The sequence below is a fragment of the Xiphophorus hellerii genome, chromosome 11 (genome assembly GCF_003331165.1).
Source record: "Xiphophorus hellerii strain 12219 chromosome 11, Xiphophorus_hellerii-4.1, whole genome shotgun sequence".
In the NCBI taxonomy this organism is placed as follows: Eukaryota; Metazoa; Chordata; class Actinopteri; order Cyprinodontiformes; family Poeciliidae; genus Xiphophorus; species Xiphophorus hellerii.
In genome coordinates this window covers 5,771,794-5,788,022 of record NC_045682.1, presented here as the reverse complement: position 1 = coordinate 5,788,022, position 16,229 = coordinate 5,771,794, and the positions used below count along the sequence as shown (strand labels likewise).

General features: G+C 37.9%; 1 protein-coding gene across 5 annotated transcripts in view; it reads left to right on the top strand.

The window, feature by feature from the left end:
- The window catches only part of cadm1a (cell adhesion molecule 1a), a 400,396-nt gene that overhangs the window by 340,902 nt on the left and 43,265 nt on the right, over positions 1-16,229 (top strand). For all 5 annotated transcript variants that reach the window (XM_032576103.1, XM_032576102.1, XM_032576104.1 and 2 more), the window contains one exon: positions 1,953-2,125. In XM_032576103.1, coding sequence (XP_032431994.1) covers positions 1,953-2,125 — 173 coding nt within the window. The remainder of the gene's footprint in view (positions 1-1,952; positions 2,126-16,229) is intronic.

The following is a 16,229-nucleotide window of genomic DNA, read 5'->3' as shown; positions in this document are numbered from 1 at the left end:
TTGTTTTGCTTCGGATTCTTTTTGGGTTGAATTTTTTCCCTGCTTCGTCTTTTATTATTTTTTCTCCACTTCTTCGATTTGTGTGCTTGATCCCCACCAAATTTGGTTTCAAAGGGAGGGAAGCAACTTAAAACGCCGCAGCAAAATGCAACAAGAGAGGCCATCAGCGCACGCTCAGGGGAAATAACGGGAGCTGGCAGCGGCCTCTGGAAGCTGCTGCAGCCAAATGGAGATGTTTTTTGTCTCCTTCTCCCCTCCCCTACCCGCTGCTACTCGGGGTACTTGGAGCTTATTGTCATAAAAATGGAATAAACCACCCTGCTACTCAAGAAGAAACCAGAACAAAGGCTGACGCTTAATAGTTGCCCACCTACACAGGTAAAAATATCAATGCAAGACGAAGCTGCTGCAATTAGTAGCATTCATTTAACACAAGAAAACAATTAGATTTAAATTCGTTAGTCTCCATAATAACCAAACTCATTTTAGAATTGATCAAAACTGTGTCTGGAATAAACCTATTTTGGAAAAAATGTAGCAACAGAAAGGAAAAATAAACTTTTTACCCATCAACAGGGTTCTATAAGTGACTTTACTTCCAACATGAGAAACATGTCTTGTTATAAGTAAAATAATTTGAAAACTAGAAATTTCTCATTTTTCTTTCTAAAAGGTTACTAAGTTAGTTTTGTCTTATTTTAGGTGCTCTAAGATGTTTACATTAGAAACTAAACCAAAAATACTTGGTAAGATTTTGTGTTTTTGCAGTGTATGTTACACATTTACAGTAGTATAGTGTTGACCTGTTGGTATGGATTTCTCAAACATGCATGACAGAATCAAAGCTACTCTCCAGTTATGTTTTTCATGAGTGAATAACATTATAACATGATATAAAGCTCAAAACAGTCGATTTTACATTTTACTGCTCCTTTACAAACATGTCTGCCAAGTCTGTGTGCGCGCAGCTCTGGAGTCAGGGAGGTGACTGCGTGTGGCAACGCTGTGAAAGGATGCGACAACAAGATTTATTTGGTGTTTCAACAACTAAAACAGACGGTTTTAAAGGGGACACGTTATGCTAAATTCACATTTTGGACATTTTTGTTCTTCCATTTGCATTTTCACAACTTCTGTAAACTGTCTAGGCGCTTAGAAAAACCACTAGGCCAGTTTTTGGCAACAAGTTTGTTTTTTAGCGTCTGGAAAATTAGAAGTTTCAAAGATCTCCAGAATGGAACGTCACCTAGAGTTACCTAGCAACCCAAAAGGAACTCCGCCCATTGCCTAGCAACCCAAGTTGAGTTCCAACTCGTTCTAGCTAGTTATATGGCTGTATGTGTTGGCAGTGGTTGCTGGAAAAGACAAGTGATTTGTTGTTGACTTACCATCCAGAATCCACTTGTTGCATTCTTATTGGTTGTGCAGGAGGCTCCACTTCTGCTTTTCAAAGATGTACGGTTGTACAATTGTGCATCTGTTTGCAGTCATTTTCATGTGTGAGTGTAAACGTGGAGTTGGGGGGTGTGGCCAGCAGCAGCTTATTGGGATTTCAATTGACAAGATGCCCTAAAACGACTCGAAGTAGGAACAACTGAGCAAACTAAAATCTCAATTTCTAAGAATGATTTTGTTCAAAAAAATGTAATGAACATGCTTTGTATAGGCCATAGACCGGTTTTGCACTGTTCAAAGGATGCACATAGGTCAGCTTTAACCTGAGTGAAGTTGGACCGCCCACCTTCTTCAGATCTATCAAAATTGGTGCCAACTCCACTGTTTCAGAGGAAGTTTGAAGTCTTTGCAGGCAGTCAAATGTCGAAGAAGCTAGGGACGTTCCACAGTTTATTCAACAACCGTCTTCGGTTTAGCTGACGGGGGGCATCCAGGCCGATGGTTGAGGACCTCCAGCGTCTCTTTGTCCTCACCATTTCCTGACGTTCCCGTTCCAGGCCGCAGCGGGTCAACTGGCTGAAGGTGGATGACGACGTCCCGTCCCACGCGGTCATCACCGGCGGCGATCTCTACATCGAGAACCTGAACAAGTCGTACAACGGGACGTACCGGTGTGTGGCTTCCAACCAGCTGGGCGAGTCCTTCGACGACTACGTCCTCTATGTCTACGGTAAGCTGAAACGCCAAACTTATGACGTTTCTGTGATTCATGCAGGTTTTTTCAAGTCGTGAACACTTTGCTCAATTTAAGCCAGTTTTAGGAGACTGAACATGAACAGCAGCATAATTAAATGTAAAACACTGAGTGATTTATGAGGCCGCTAAGCTGTTAACACAGGTGCTCATTTGTCGCACTAGGAGCATACTAAACACTCTGCTGGCATAATTCAAGAAATGCGACTTGACTTTAAAACAAGGGATCTGTGGATATATTAACAGCTCACTGCTGAGGTCTGGCTGCTTTATTAACCACACCGTTGATCCGCTCTGCACCTTTCTTTAGAGCAACACGGATGACGCAGGAATCCTCTTCCTGTTTCAAACAACAGTTTCACATCAAATGTTCCTCTTAAACACTCACTTACTTTAATGAAATGAAAACATCACCGGTGATGCCAGGTTAAGTCAAAAGTATCCACAGACCTAGAAAAAAAAGTATATATAAAACTAAAATTTGCCACATAGTCACCTGATTTTTTTACTTTTTGGTTTTTGTATGAAAATGATGTTATTTATCATACGTAGATCCAAAACATGAAAAAGCTTTTTCTGTATTAAAACAAAGCCATCTAGTTTCCAAAATCCTTTTGGCTCATTTGAACAAATTTTTTCTCCGTTACAAGAACAGGACTTGGTGTTTTCCGTATTTAGCCAAGTTTAGAAAATTAAACAAAACCCACAAAAGTTTCAGGATAGACCTGGTTGTACTTTACTTATAAAAAGACAAACACTTTGTGTCATACTTAACATTTTCCATTGCAAGGAAAGTATTTTTGCAATAATTTTACCCTGATTAAAAATCTAAGTTTTAATAAATAAATCTGTATCATTTTTGAAGTGCTGCTGGGGGCCACAAAAAATCTGTCCAGGTCTCATTTCCTGTGGAAATTGTGCCGCAAGGCGACAGTCACAATTTAACGCAACACCAGAAAGTTGAGACATTTTAAACGTTTGTTGCTTTCTGCTGTGGTTCGTCGCTCTCCGCGTGTCGAGTCCAGAACGCGGTGACCCTGCTCAGGAGAGGCTTTCAGGTCAAAACAATAGATTCATCTGCTTACGGGATTTTAACACGTTAACATTTTTAGATTAATTGCACGTGTTAACACGTTATTGTTGACAGACGGAATGACTCAAAACACAAAGTTAAATAGAACCTTTAAAGTTTGCAAAGTTGAATATTTTCATTTATTTATGAATGCATTCCCAACCTAAAACCCTCCAGCTGAAAAACGGTTTAGGATTCGGTTATTTTGGATTTAGTTGTCATCCTATAGAAATAAAAGATTCTCCTTACACTCTTTCGGTGGTATTTGAATTAATTACAGTCAGAACTCTTTAATTGTTCACTCAAGAAATTCCTGTTTTGAAAGTTCTTAAAGGGGCAGTATGATTTAAAATCATTTAAAATATATATATATTTAGCTTTCCGTCATGTTATGATGTTATTCCCACATCAAAAACATACCTGGACTGTTGCCTTGACCATTTAATCTCCATGGCAACTGTTCAGCTGTACAAAATACCTGGGTGAACCTAGCTCCACCTGTGAGGCGTAGCTCCTCCCCCATTCAGCTCCTTCCGACTAGCCAGCAGCAATTAGCAAACAGCTGGTGGATCTGCTGAGCTCATTATAGGAGCTGCTGCTCAGAGCAACGCTGGTAAAAATGTTGCTAAAGGGTTAATAGAGGAGCCATGTTGGGATGACTTCCCGGAGGCGGGGCTTCAGAAAGAGCAGGCGCTTTTAAAGAGACAGAGACCCAATTTCAAGGCGTTAAATTAGGAAATCAAATTTCTTTTAAGTCATATTTTATATAGAGAGCATTTCTATAATAACTGTTCTTTTTCTTGGTTTTGAGCAGTGCTCTCCAGGCAGCCTGCACAGCTCTATAAACCGCTTTGAGATAAATATCCCACAACCCACTTCCACAGCCGCCTGAAGCAAAGAGATCGGCCGATACCATGAGCAAATAACAGCTGATAGTAAAATGTTGTTTCCTCTAACGCTGAACCTGACTTCATACGGTTCAGTCTCTGATGAGATTTCATGTTTAAAAACATCGGCTCAGAGGCCATATTGTTCCTTTTCATTACATCTTGATGTAAGTCAGTTTAGATTTATTTATAAGCTGTGATGTTTCGTCCAGGTGAGGAAACGCGACTTTATTTTTCTTCAATCCCATGTTTGTGTCGACTTCCTGCCTTCCTCCTCATCACGTTATCTCTACATGCCTCTCTGCTGTTGATACCAATAACATTTACTCCCCGAGCCGAGCATTACGCTCTAATGTGCTCATTTTCCCCTGACCAAAATTACTTCCCAATCACTTTTTGGTGGAGCCCGAGCCGACGGAGAAATTATACGGCTGTTATTGTCGGAGGGGAATTAGCGGAGTGGAAAGGTTTGGGTGGAGAAGTGATGGACGCCGGCTGGGTGAACGTTACTTACAGCGGGCTAATTACGTCTGCAGAGGCGCTGCCACAAATCAAAGCTCTCTAAGCTAGCGCTAGGTCTCTGCAGCAGCAGGTAAACCATATTTAGGTGAAAACTAAGCATTCAGTTTGACTCTGCTTTAATTTAATGGTTCACAGAGTCGCTAAGACGCCGCAGCTGCAGAGACGCATGCATGCACTGCGCTTGAACTCGTGTGATTTATTCATGCCGGGGTCGAGCCGAGGTCGCCCGTAACCGTCCTGCCACAACAAATCCACTCCGACGGCTTCTTTCCGTAGATGTTTTAAAACATTACTGCACAAGAGTTCACTTTATGCTTCAGTTGAAGACTTTTTAGTAATAACCTGGATTTTTAACGTCTACATGTAGGTTTTTCCATTCCGTTTTAATTGAAAATCTCAGCAAAATTGAATAAGAGCATCAGTTTTCATGAAACACGTAAATATTTTACTCATTTTGCTCCAAAATGTTGTCATATTTGGATCAGGGAAAGGACGATTGCGAATTAAGATGTTCTTATAGCAGCTCCCAATTTTGGATGAAAGGAAAAAAATAAAATATGCGGAAAAAAATTATTCTTGCACAATCTGACATGGAGCACAATCACAGCAGATTTGTCCGTTTTCAAAACGTCTCTGAAAATGAGGAAATGTTTCTCCTCTCTGTTTACAGAAAAGCTGAACCTAAATCATTTTTGAGGTCTGTCAGCTGCTTCAATCCCGAAACCGTTTCACAAACATGAAAAGAAATCCTGTCGGGCGTCGGGGAAACATTTTTTAGTTAAAAAACGTGTTGAGCTTTGGGTTTTTAATCATGTAAAATATCAGTAATACGTCAAAAGGCATCCGTTTATGTTGGTGTGAATCTGTTTGTCACCAATTACAGCGAACCTAGCGGCATTAAACAGCAGAAAGCAATCTTCCTCCTTAGTTTGCATGGAGATTGAATTTTGAAATCTGCTGCCGTCTCTCTGAGAAACAGAAACCCCGACGGTGCAGAAAGAGAGAGAGGAGCCACCATTAAAACCAGTTCAGACCCGCTTCCTCCCAGTATCCCTCCATGTTTCTCTACGCAGTCATTTAGGATCAAGTCAGGCCCAACATTCGCTTGTGAAAGAGGAACAAAGATGCTGTTTTAAACTCCAATTTTAGTAAACGGGTAATCTATCGATTATTCTGATGTTTACTCAACTAATCGAATAAAAAATATGATAAAAGGATATTAGTAAATATCTTTATCAGCCCAGATTCTCGTTTCTGTGCGTCCTTAACATTTACAGTAGTTCACTTTTTAAGTCAACCTGGAAACAAAATCTGAAATCATAAGATTAAAAACAAATAAAAACACACAGAAATAATCAACCGTCCGGAACACACTAGTCAGGCATAATTTACTGGAGCTTCGAGGCGGATCATTTTAATAATCCAGGTCCATCGCTGCTGTTGGCAGATGTTGCCTGTGTGTCAGATTTATGGGCGTACCAGAAACATAGCAAATACAAAGGTTCTGTTTGGAACTTCTGGATACAGGAAAGAAATAAAAACTAGACCAATTGTGTAAAAAAAACTGCGCGATTAAGAAATTGAAACGAACACAACAAAATAATTGCAAAGTTGAGATCGGTACGCTGACTATTGTTAATCTCAGCCTTGTGAAGGTAGAAAAAACAGTGGATAAGATCCGTTTCACACATGAGTATCGACCGATCATCGATCACGAAACGATCAGTCAGTGCATACCTAAAAACGACCCTGTAGGGGAAAGAGCTACATCACCGTGCACAATGCTTAATAGTTGAGTCCACCAGACTAAAGCAACCCAAACAGTTCAGATTTTGTGCCTCAAAACATGATGTATGTTTTCAATTATTGCCCAGCACTTGAGCGCAGCCTCCACATTGATCTCCAGTGAGCGCCCAGCAGCAGCTGCCTCCCAGCTCTCCCACCATGAGAACCAAAGTCCAGCGTCCAAGGCCAGCAGCTCGCTCTAATGCGTCTGATTCCAGACCGCTGTGACCCGCAGTGATGGAGAGCACCCCCAGTCCGCCTGACACTAACAACGTTAACAGGGACGGCGGCTCAGTCTGCAGCTCTCACTGCATCTTTGCTTCGCACAATCATCACAGTTTTCCTCTCAAACCAGGGAGAGAATCATCCTGAGGGGCCTGGGGAAGTTAACGGCCTCCCCGCTCCTTCAGCTCCGCAGCTTATTGCCCGACATCACAACGTTTTCAGCGGCTGCTTTCCTCTCAGTCACCTCCCCACTTACCGCGTCTCCATTTGAACCACCAGGCAGTTTGCTCTCAGTCGCTACTGTTCATCTCATAACAGCAGATGGAGCTGAAATTCAAACGCAGGGACGTGGAGAAAAGATTATCCAGGTGATTTTGGGTCGTCTGTCATTTTCCTTTAAAGTTGTTGACTAGAAGAAAATCTGGTACGTTTATGTTCATTTTCCAAGAGTCTGATTTTTCGATGGTTTTTGTGCAGGAGAAAATATATTCTATAGAGAATCGATTTTAGTCTGCTTATATTTTTGTAAAATTATATTTTGAATAATTCTTTGATATTTTTTATTAAAGAAAAAACAGCTAAGCTCACCTAAAACAAACATATTTAAATATAAAGTGAAGGAGTTTGATGTAGCATGGAACCTTACTGAATTGTTTTAAATACATTTTGTATTTGTTTACAATTTTTTTATTTAAACTGAATCTTTAGAACATTTGGTTTCTGAATTAAAAATAGTTTCGAAATTGAATCATAGGGAAAAAAATTTTTTTCCTATGATTCAATTCATAGGAATGATTCACCATTCCTATGAATTGAATGATTCATAGGAATGATTCATGAAGCGCCAGATTTTTGAGTCTGGCGCTTCGACTCAAAAATCGGAATTGAGTCAAAGCGCCAGACACTGAAAGATTCACGTCTCTAATTGTTGCAGCATTTTTAAAAGAGTTATGGCCAATAATCTGAGTTGGATTGTGCAGCAACCTGGATTGTACAAACTCTCTCATTTATTTCTATAAACAGAAATAAATATGGATATGTTTTAGCATAAATGCATTCATAGTATCTGATTTTAAATGAACAGTGTCAGTGCAGAGAAGTTGCTGTTTGCTTCGGAACAACACTTTAAAGACCAGGTCCTTTCTGACAAGGGCGTTGTGAATTGGAAAAGAGATTCAGTCTTTTATTTAATCAGAGTTTTCTGAAACACCGGAGTGTGAAAATGTCATTTCACTTCTTCATTCAGAGAACAAATTTACTGCCTAAAAACTGCTTTAAAGAAATGCAGAAAAATAATATATGTATGTATGTACAGTATATACAGTATATGTACTGTATATGTATATATACAGTATATATATATATATATATATATATATATATATATATATATATATATATATATATATATATATACACACACACAACAGACGACGTGCTGAAATTCACAAAAAGTAAAGTCCTTCGTCTGAAAGCACTTTACAAAAAAAGTAAATTCAAGCCTGTCGCTATCCGGTTACCTAGCCAGGGTTGCTAGGTAACCGGCAGTGCTGCTGATTTGCGACGTTACATTCCGCAGGTTTTAGAAACTGCTCATTTTCTATGGAGCTACATTGGGGCCATAAAGTTTGTTCAAAACAAAAAGAAATTGAAACCGAAAATAGTTCTGAAAGCGAAGAAGAAAAAGATTTGAAGGTTCGGCCTGATTGCAGACGCGGCGTTTCTTTCAGTCGCGAGCGGGAACGTTTCCTGTCAGGTCGGGTCTCGGCGCTCCCCGCTGTCCGGCGCGACGCCTTGATTCATAACCCTCATCAGTAAACAAGGCCTGATGACTCAGCGGGAGGAAAAGCACATTCCCGTCACAATCTGAAAGTCGGTGAGCTTTTACAGAGCTTTTTCTCCCGACCATCAGAGCCAACTCACGGGACCGTTCCTCAGAAGTCGCTGAGAACTTCTTGTTTTAATGGGATCAAGCTGATCTTCCATCCAGCTTCCCATCTGATCACTTTTTTATCTCCAAACTGGTCTGAGCAGTGGTGGTGGTCTGATGCGTTGAAAACATGCTACACCGGAGCGTAGCCTGAATACTGATCCATTACACCTGAAGGCAATCCTGCAATTTTAAATTTCGCTTCAGGCGGAGTTCTAAGAGGCTACACGGCCGTCCCTGACTCCTGTTTGGATGTCCTGATTGGCTTTATAAAACAGCATAAACTATAATATTCCAAGAACTAACAAGTGTGAATTTGTCATTAGCTGTGAACATGTTTTTCCCTGAAGGAAGACGGTTTTTAAATCACGTAGAGCCGCTGTGCCCCCAGGGAAGATATTAACAACAGCTGCATTACTCTTATTATCATCAGAATAAAACTCGGATGGAAAAAAAATATATATTTGTGTTCATTTCAGAGAGAGGAAAAAAACATGTTTTTAAAACATTGCCAGTTAGAGGAAATCGTGTAAAAAAAAAAAAAAAAAGCGTAAAGTTCCCATCTGGATGTGAAAACAAACAGAAGAAACAGAAGATTTGTTCTTTTGTTCCTAGATGGTTTGGAAAAGTCTGGAATTACCTTTTATTTTCCAGATCAGAATAATATGTTTCCTTCTAGTTTATGAAACACAAAATTTTCCAAGGCTCATGCAGAGATTTATGTTAAATTTCAAGCTTTGTCTCAGATTTACCACAGCACATTTTGATTTTAATATTTGACCCAACGTTACTTTAGTTTAGAAATGTAGCTTTCCCAGCTGTTTGGAGTCTAAACTCTTTACAAATCTGGTTTAACTGATAATTTAGTTTTTTAAACTGCGTTTAAAATGTCAAACCGACCGCCGGAGCTGTTAGCTTTGCCATTAAAGTGAAACGTCGAGCTCTGAAATGCCAGTTTTAACGTTGTCTTGTTTCATTATAGTTGGGCTTAAGATCTAATTAATACTCTTAACAGGTTTGAGATTAATACTCAAAAGTGCAGAAAGTTATAAAAAAAAAAACAAATAGACTGTTGTATAAATTTAAAACGTTTTGAGATTTTGTTTTAGAAAATGTTTAAGAACCCAGTCAATAATAACAAAAAGGGTCTGTTCATGTCTCATGTCTCTGACCAAACATTTTCATGCATTAATGTTTGTGTCTTACAGAAAAAAACATTTACATTCATTTTTTTCCTTTCTGATTTATTTTTGATACAAAATAAACATTTAAAGTGGCTTCATTATCATTTATTGTCCAACAACAATAAACTTGGAGACAGAACAGAGATGAGTCACATCCATCCATCCATTTACTGCAACTCACTCTCAACCTCAGTAAAGATGCTTATGGGCCTTAAAATAAATGGTTGTCATGGCGACTTAACGGTTGGCTTTGGAGGTGCCGCCCCAGGCAGTGGGACAGGGGATGGAGAGACTTTTCACAGGTCCTGGATCCACAACAGAACCAGCTACCATTCACCCTGACTCATAAAGTCAATCTGAAGTTGCTAAGCAACATCCAGTTGAAGCCATTACACTCTGTACCCAAAATGCATTGCTGTAGTTTTACAGTAAAATCTACTGATGTCCTGCATGTTTTCTGACCAAAGCTCTCTCTTAGCTAAAATCAGCAGTAGTTAGCAATACTCACCAACTGAAACAATGATTAACACTGTTCCAAACAGTCACTTCCTGAAAGGCAAACCATGCAGCGTTACTACCATACCATACTACCTGAACAGGTAGGTGTGTAATAATAAAAAAGACTCTGTTGAAGGTGAAATACTATGTTGTAGTACATGTTAATGCTAACTCGTTAAATCTAACGCGTTAGCTTCTGCTAAATACCATGTTCACATAGCACTTTAGTGTTAGCTTCTGCTAAATACCATGTTGATATAGCACTTTAATGTTAGCTTTTGCTAAATACGATGTTGACATAGCACTTTAGTGTTAGCTTCTGCTATATACCGTGTTGATATAGCACTTTAGTGTTAACTTCTGCTATATACCATGTTGACATAGCACTTTAGTGTTAGCTTTTGCTAAATACCATGTTGATATAGCACTTTAGTGTTAGGTTCTGCTAAATACCATGTTGATATAGCACTTTAGTGTTAGCTTTTGCTAAATACCATGTTGACATAGCACTTTAGTGTTAGGTTCTGCTAAATACCATGTTGATATAGCACTTTAGTGTTAGCTTCTGCTATATACCATGTTGACATAGCACTTTAGTGTTAGGTTCTGCTAAATACCATGTTGATATAGCACTTTAGTGTTAGCTTTTGCTAAATACCATGTTGACATAGCACTTTAGTGTTAGGTTCTGCTAAATACCATGTTGATATAGCACTTTAATGTTAACTTCTGCTAAATCCCATGTTGATATAGCACTTTAGTGTTAGGTTCTGCTAAATACCATGTTGATATAGCACTTTAGCATTAGCTTTTGCTAAATACCATGTTGATATAGCACTTTAATGTTAACTTCTGCTAAATCCCATGTTGATATAGCACTTTAGTGTTAGCTTCTGCTAAATACTATGTTGATATAGCACTTTAGTGCTAGCTTTTGCTAAATACTATGTTGACATAGCACTTTAATGTTAACTTCTGCTAAATACCATGTTGATATAGCATTTTAGTGTTAGCTTTTGCTAAATACTATGTTGACATAGCACTTTAATGTTAACTTCTGCTAAATACCATGTTGATATAGCACTTTAGTGTTAGCTTTTGCTAAATACCATGTTGACATAGCACTTTAGTGTTAGCTTCTGCTAAATACCATGTTGACATAGCACTTTAGTGTTAGCTTCTGCTAAATACCATGTTGACATAGCACTTTAGTGTTAGGTTCTGCTAAATGCCATGTTGATATAGCACTTTAGCATTAGCTTTTGCTAAATACCATGTTGATATAGCACTTTAATGTTAACTTCTGGTAAATACCATGTTGATATATCACTTTAGCATTAGCTTTTGCTAAATACCATGTTGATATAGCACTTTAATGTTAACTTCTGCTAAATACCATGTTGATATAGCACTTTAGCATTAGCTTTTGCTAAATACCATGTTGATATAGCACTTTAATGTTAACGTCTGCTAAATACCATGTTGATATAGCACTTTAGCGTTAGCTTTTGCTTAATACCATGTTGATGTAGCACTTTAGTGTTAGCTTCTGCTAAATACCATGTTGATATAGCACTTTAGTGTTAACTTCTGCTAAATACCATGTTGACATAGCACTTTAGTGTTAGCTTCTGCTAAATACCATGTTGATATAGCACTTTAGTGTTAACTTCTGCTAAATACCATGTTGACATAGCACTTTAGTGTTAGCTTCTGCTAAATACTATGTTGATATAGCACTTTAGTGTTAACTTTTGCTAAATACCATGTTGACATAGCACTTTAGTGTTAGCTTCTGCTAAATACCATGTTGATATAGCACTTTAGTGTTAGGTTCTGCTAAATACCATGTTGATCTAGCACTTTAGTGTTAGCTTCTGCTAAATACCATGTTGACATAGCACGTTAGTGTTAGCTTTTGGTAAATATGATGTTGGTGTAGTGCTTTTTCATTAGCTTCTGATAAATGCGATCTTGATATAATGCGTTAGCGCTAATGACTGCTAAATACCATGTTGATTTAGTGTTAACAGAGTAATTTTCTTTAGCATGACTAACTTTTGTGTTATCAGGAACTTTTCTGTTAACCCAAAATTGAAGTTTAAACCATGGTCATTATGGCCATCTTTATGCTTTTAACTGAACAGATGAACAGAAGAACCTTCAGACACGTGGAAATTGTTCCCAAAGATGAAGCAGACTCGTGTAACGCCACAATCCTTAGATTTAGCCTCCATTTTTACTCAGATGTTGTTCTTCAGAAGCCATAACATCCTCATTCTGGCTCTTAACAAATTACGTAAAGTAATGTTGGTGCATGTAATTTTTATTCTGGCTTTCAGAAGATGTAATCTTGTATGTTTAAGACTAATGGAGATGGGCAGAACTCCCAGAGAAAACTAGATCTAGACCTGGGATTTATACCTACAGATAACAGTGCTGTTTGCTCAAATTATTTAAAACTAAAGCACAAAAATAGTTTCATTAACTAAAAGAGCAGCTTTTTCAGTCTGTTGTTGTTTCGACTGAAAGATACAACGTGAAGCAAGGCTTCTGAACATCAGTGCACTTTTGTAAACACACAAAAACAGCAGGTCATTTCACCTTTTTTTGTCTCGATCTTTTGACAAAAAGCTACTCGGTGTGGAAAGAGGAGCCATTAGCCCGTTCTGTTGGTTGCCTTTTTATTTCTTTACTCAAGTAGAAAATAGAAGAGCAGCTGTTTGTTAGCGAGTGCAGTTCTGCTCCTATATCTTTATGTGCACGTTTATTTAGTTAATATCAATGATACGGGGGTCATTGTATTCATTTTAATAAAGAAATATATTAAAATATTCAAATTAATTTATATTACAGTAAATAAATCAACTTTTTTGCATATATTCTACAATTCTGGCTAAAACGTTTTCCTTTCAGCATAACATTAAAGAGAGCTGAAATAATCGTTTATTCCACAGATGATGGTCTTGAGATCTTCATAAAACACTCATGATGAATTTATGATCCAGAAACCACTGGTCTTAAGTTAATTATTCTATTTTGTTACTTTAGAAAGGCATTCACCCTCTTTAAAAATGCTTATAACTGCCTACTTGAATAGTTCAAACTCCAAATATTCCTTAAAATGCATTAATTTGCATAATGGAAACCGTGTTAGTGCTACCACAGAAGCTAACATGTACACTTTTCCTCGTCTCTGCTCTTGGGGATTCAGCCAATCACCACGACGGACAATAAAAGCTGCTTCTGGATTGACTGGTTTACAACGCATGGCCAATAGCGTGTCAAGCAGCATCGCATTAGAGTTTTTCTGTTTCCCAAGCTTCATTGTCTTTTGAATATTTTAGATAACAAAAAATCCATCAATAGCCAATTTTCTTCAAATAAGTTTATGTTCTACAGAAGAAAATGCAAACAACTTCTTTCACAACTTCTGTTTGTTCATTGGCCAGATTAAAATTCATCCTGAGAAATTGAGCTCAATGGGAGAAATCCCACTGAAGAGAAATGTGAATCAAGAGGAGATGCACAGGAAGCCAACGGCCAGGCTGTATGTAGTGAAAAATTTTACAAATTTTGCATAGTTCCTCACCACATTCATACTGTTGGGATTGCAAGTTTTACTATTATTTCCACCGTTTGTTCAATGAAAATAGCAATAAATATAAATTAATTTTATATGATTAAATACAGTTACTTTGTGTATCTTAGTGAACTAAATGAAGTAGCATATTACAAATGGTAATGTTTTTAAGGAGCAGTATTTTTGCATGTGAAGATTTGATTGTCGTGTCTTGACATCACTGCCATGCAAACTTAATTTCCATTGAACTTAAAATCGCCCAAATTGGAATTACAAAAATAAATTCTCTTAATGGAAACAGGCTCATTTTGAAATAACTTTTTTCAGTACAGTTTTTGTGCTAGGATGAGGTGTGTTTTTTGGCTGTTTTTAAATCAGCGTATTTCACAAAATAGAAATGGAGAGACTTTTTTTGCAACCCACAAGTCATGTGATCAACAACCGGATGTTGCTACTGGCAGAAACCACAAAGAAGAAGAAGACTGGAAGTGGAAGGATCATGGCGCAGCATGTTTTTTTTTTGTTTGTTTTTTACTTATCGCGTAAACAAACTTATTTACGTGCGATTTTAATTGCGTGTCTTATTCAGTAGAAACACCGCAATTGAAAAATTGTGTTTTCCCTACGTTAGCAGAACATCAAGAAAGTTTTGCGCACATCTTAGGTAACTTCTCTCTTCGTTACGTAAGAAAAAAAGAAGAGTTCGTCTGATCAACTAGATCCTGACTTCTCTTTTCTAAACATTTGACACACCAAGTCATGCACTCAACTAGACCTTAATGTTAAGAAAACAACCTTAAAATAGAGCTTTTTACAGTGTGAGTGTATCATGTTTGCAATATTCACTTCGTAGCTCAGTGGGGTGATGACCCACCCACCTTCTGCAAATCACACAAAATGTCACACAGGCGTGGAAAAAGAGCTCACGCTGGTCTGGGTTTGCTTTTAAAAGTCATAAAAAACATGCAGAGTTTATTTTACTGTTGAGCAGAAATATTACTGCGGCTATGAAACCGGTTGGAGATGAGAGCCGGCTTAATTATCTGCAGTGTGTTGGTGTGAATTAACCTTTATGCTGTTGTCTGCAGCCTTGCATGAAAAGAAAATAAACAAAGTTCTCAACTTCTCTCTCTCAGAAAAAAAACCCCAACCTGTTTTCCTTTCAATGAACTTTCTGCAGCTTTTATTACTAAAACAGAATAAATTGGGGATTTATAGAGTTTGATGCAATTGCTGTTGTTAAAAAGTATGAGAAGTGGATTAATTGCAACTCAAAGAAATAAATAATAATTGTACAAAGTACAAAATATATGGAAATACCCATGTCAAGCCATGGCAGGTGTAAAAAATGTTGGCTTTTATTTGTTGGCAAGGGGTCAACTTGCTTTGGATTGGACTTGGAACCCATTTACAATTTTTAGCTTTAAATATTTAGCATGAAGTCAAAGCTTAATGTAGGGCAGAACAATAAATCAATAATACATATATCCCGATTGATACATGATCAATATCAATAGCTACAACATCTGATTCTATAATTTAACTGAAACTCTATATCAGAACTGCAAAGCATCCTGGGAGCTTTAGGCAAAGGAAAGGCTTTAACTTTGGGTTTTTTAAGCTAGGTTGGTGGCTTCAGCTAACTCACGCTCTCTTTGGTTGCCTAGCAACCACCTGCTGGGTAACAAGCAGTTTTAAGTTCTCTGAACTTCGGTTACCTAGCAACAACCTGTTGAGTAACTTGAACAGCAGCAGTTTCAGGTTTCACCACCGTGTCTCATAACTGCTTAAAAACAGTGTAGTTAAGGTGTAGTGCAATATGTGCTTTATGTTAAATTAGCCTGTGTACGTACATATGTATAGTAAACTTATTGTCAGTAAATTGGCTTCATAGAGTTCAGAATAAATCATGTATTTTATGTCATTTGCTTGTACTGGTGGGGTTTGTAATTGAAAGAAACAAAATGGTGGCCGGTGAAATGTCTCTACCAGCCACTGTGGCTGGTGGAGAAAATTTTTAATTTCCACTCCTGTTTAAAACATAAAACTAATCAATAATCTTTGATTATATATATATAATTTTTTTGGCCACACTGTCCGGACGTAGCTTGGTGAACCGTCCATTCATCTACCATGCAAAACTCAATACATTTCAGAAATTCGGCCTAATTTCTCCCAAATTTCAGGAAGGAACTGAGCTGAGAGATTACTTTAAAGTAGTCATGGAGGTATTGAAGGTGGGTTTTCACTGTTACGTGTCCAAAACTTTCAGGTAAAATGAATTAAAGTATGGAGCACACATGGTGCCAAGATGTATTCTGAAGCAACAAAGAGCTTGTTTTCACTGTTATTCATCATGCTTACAGTGCAAAATGCCTCCCTAGTCATATGAATA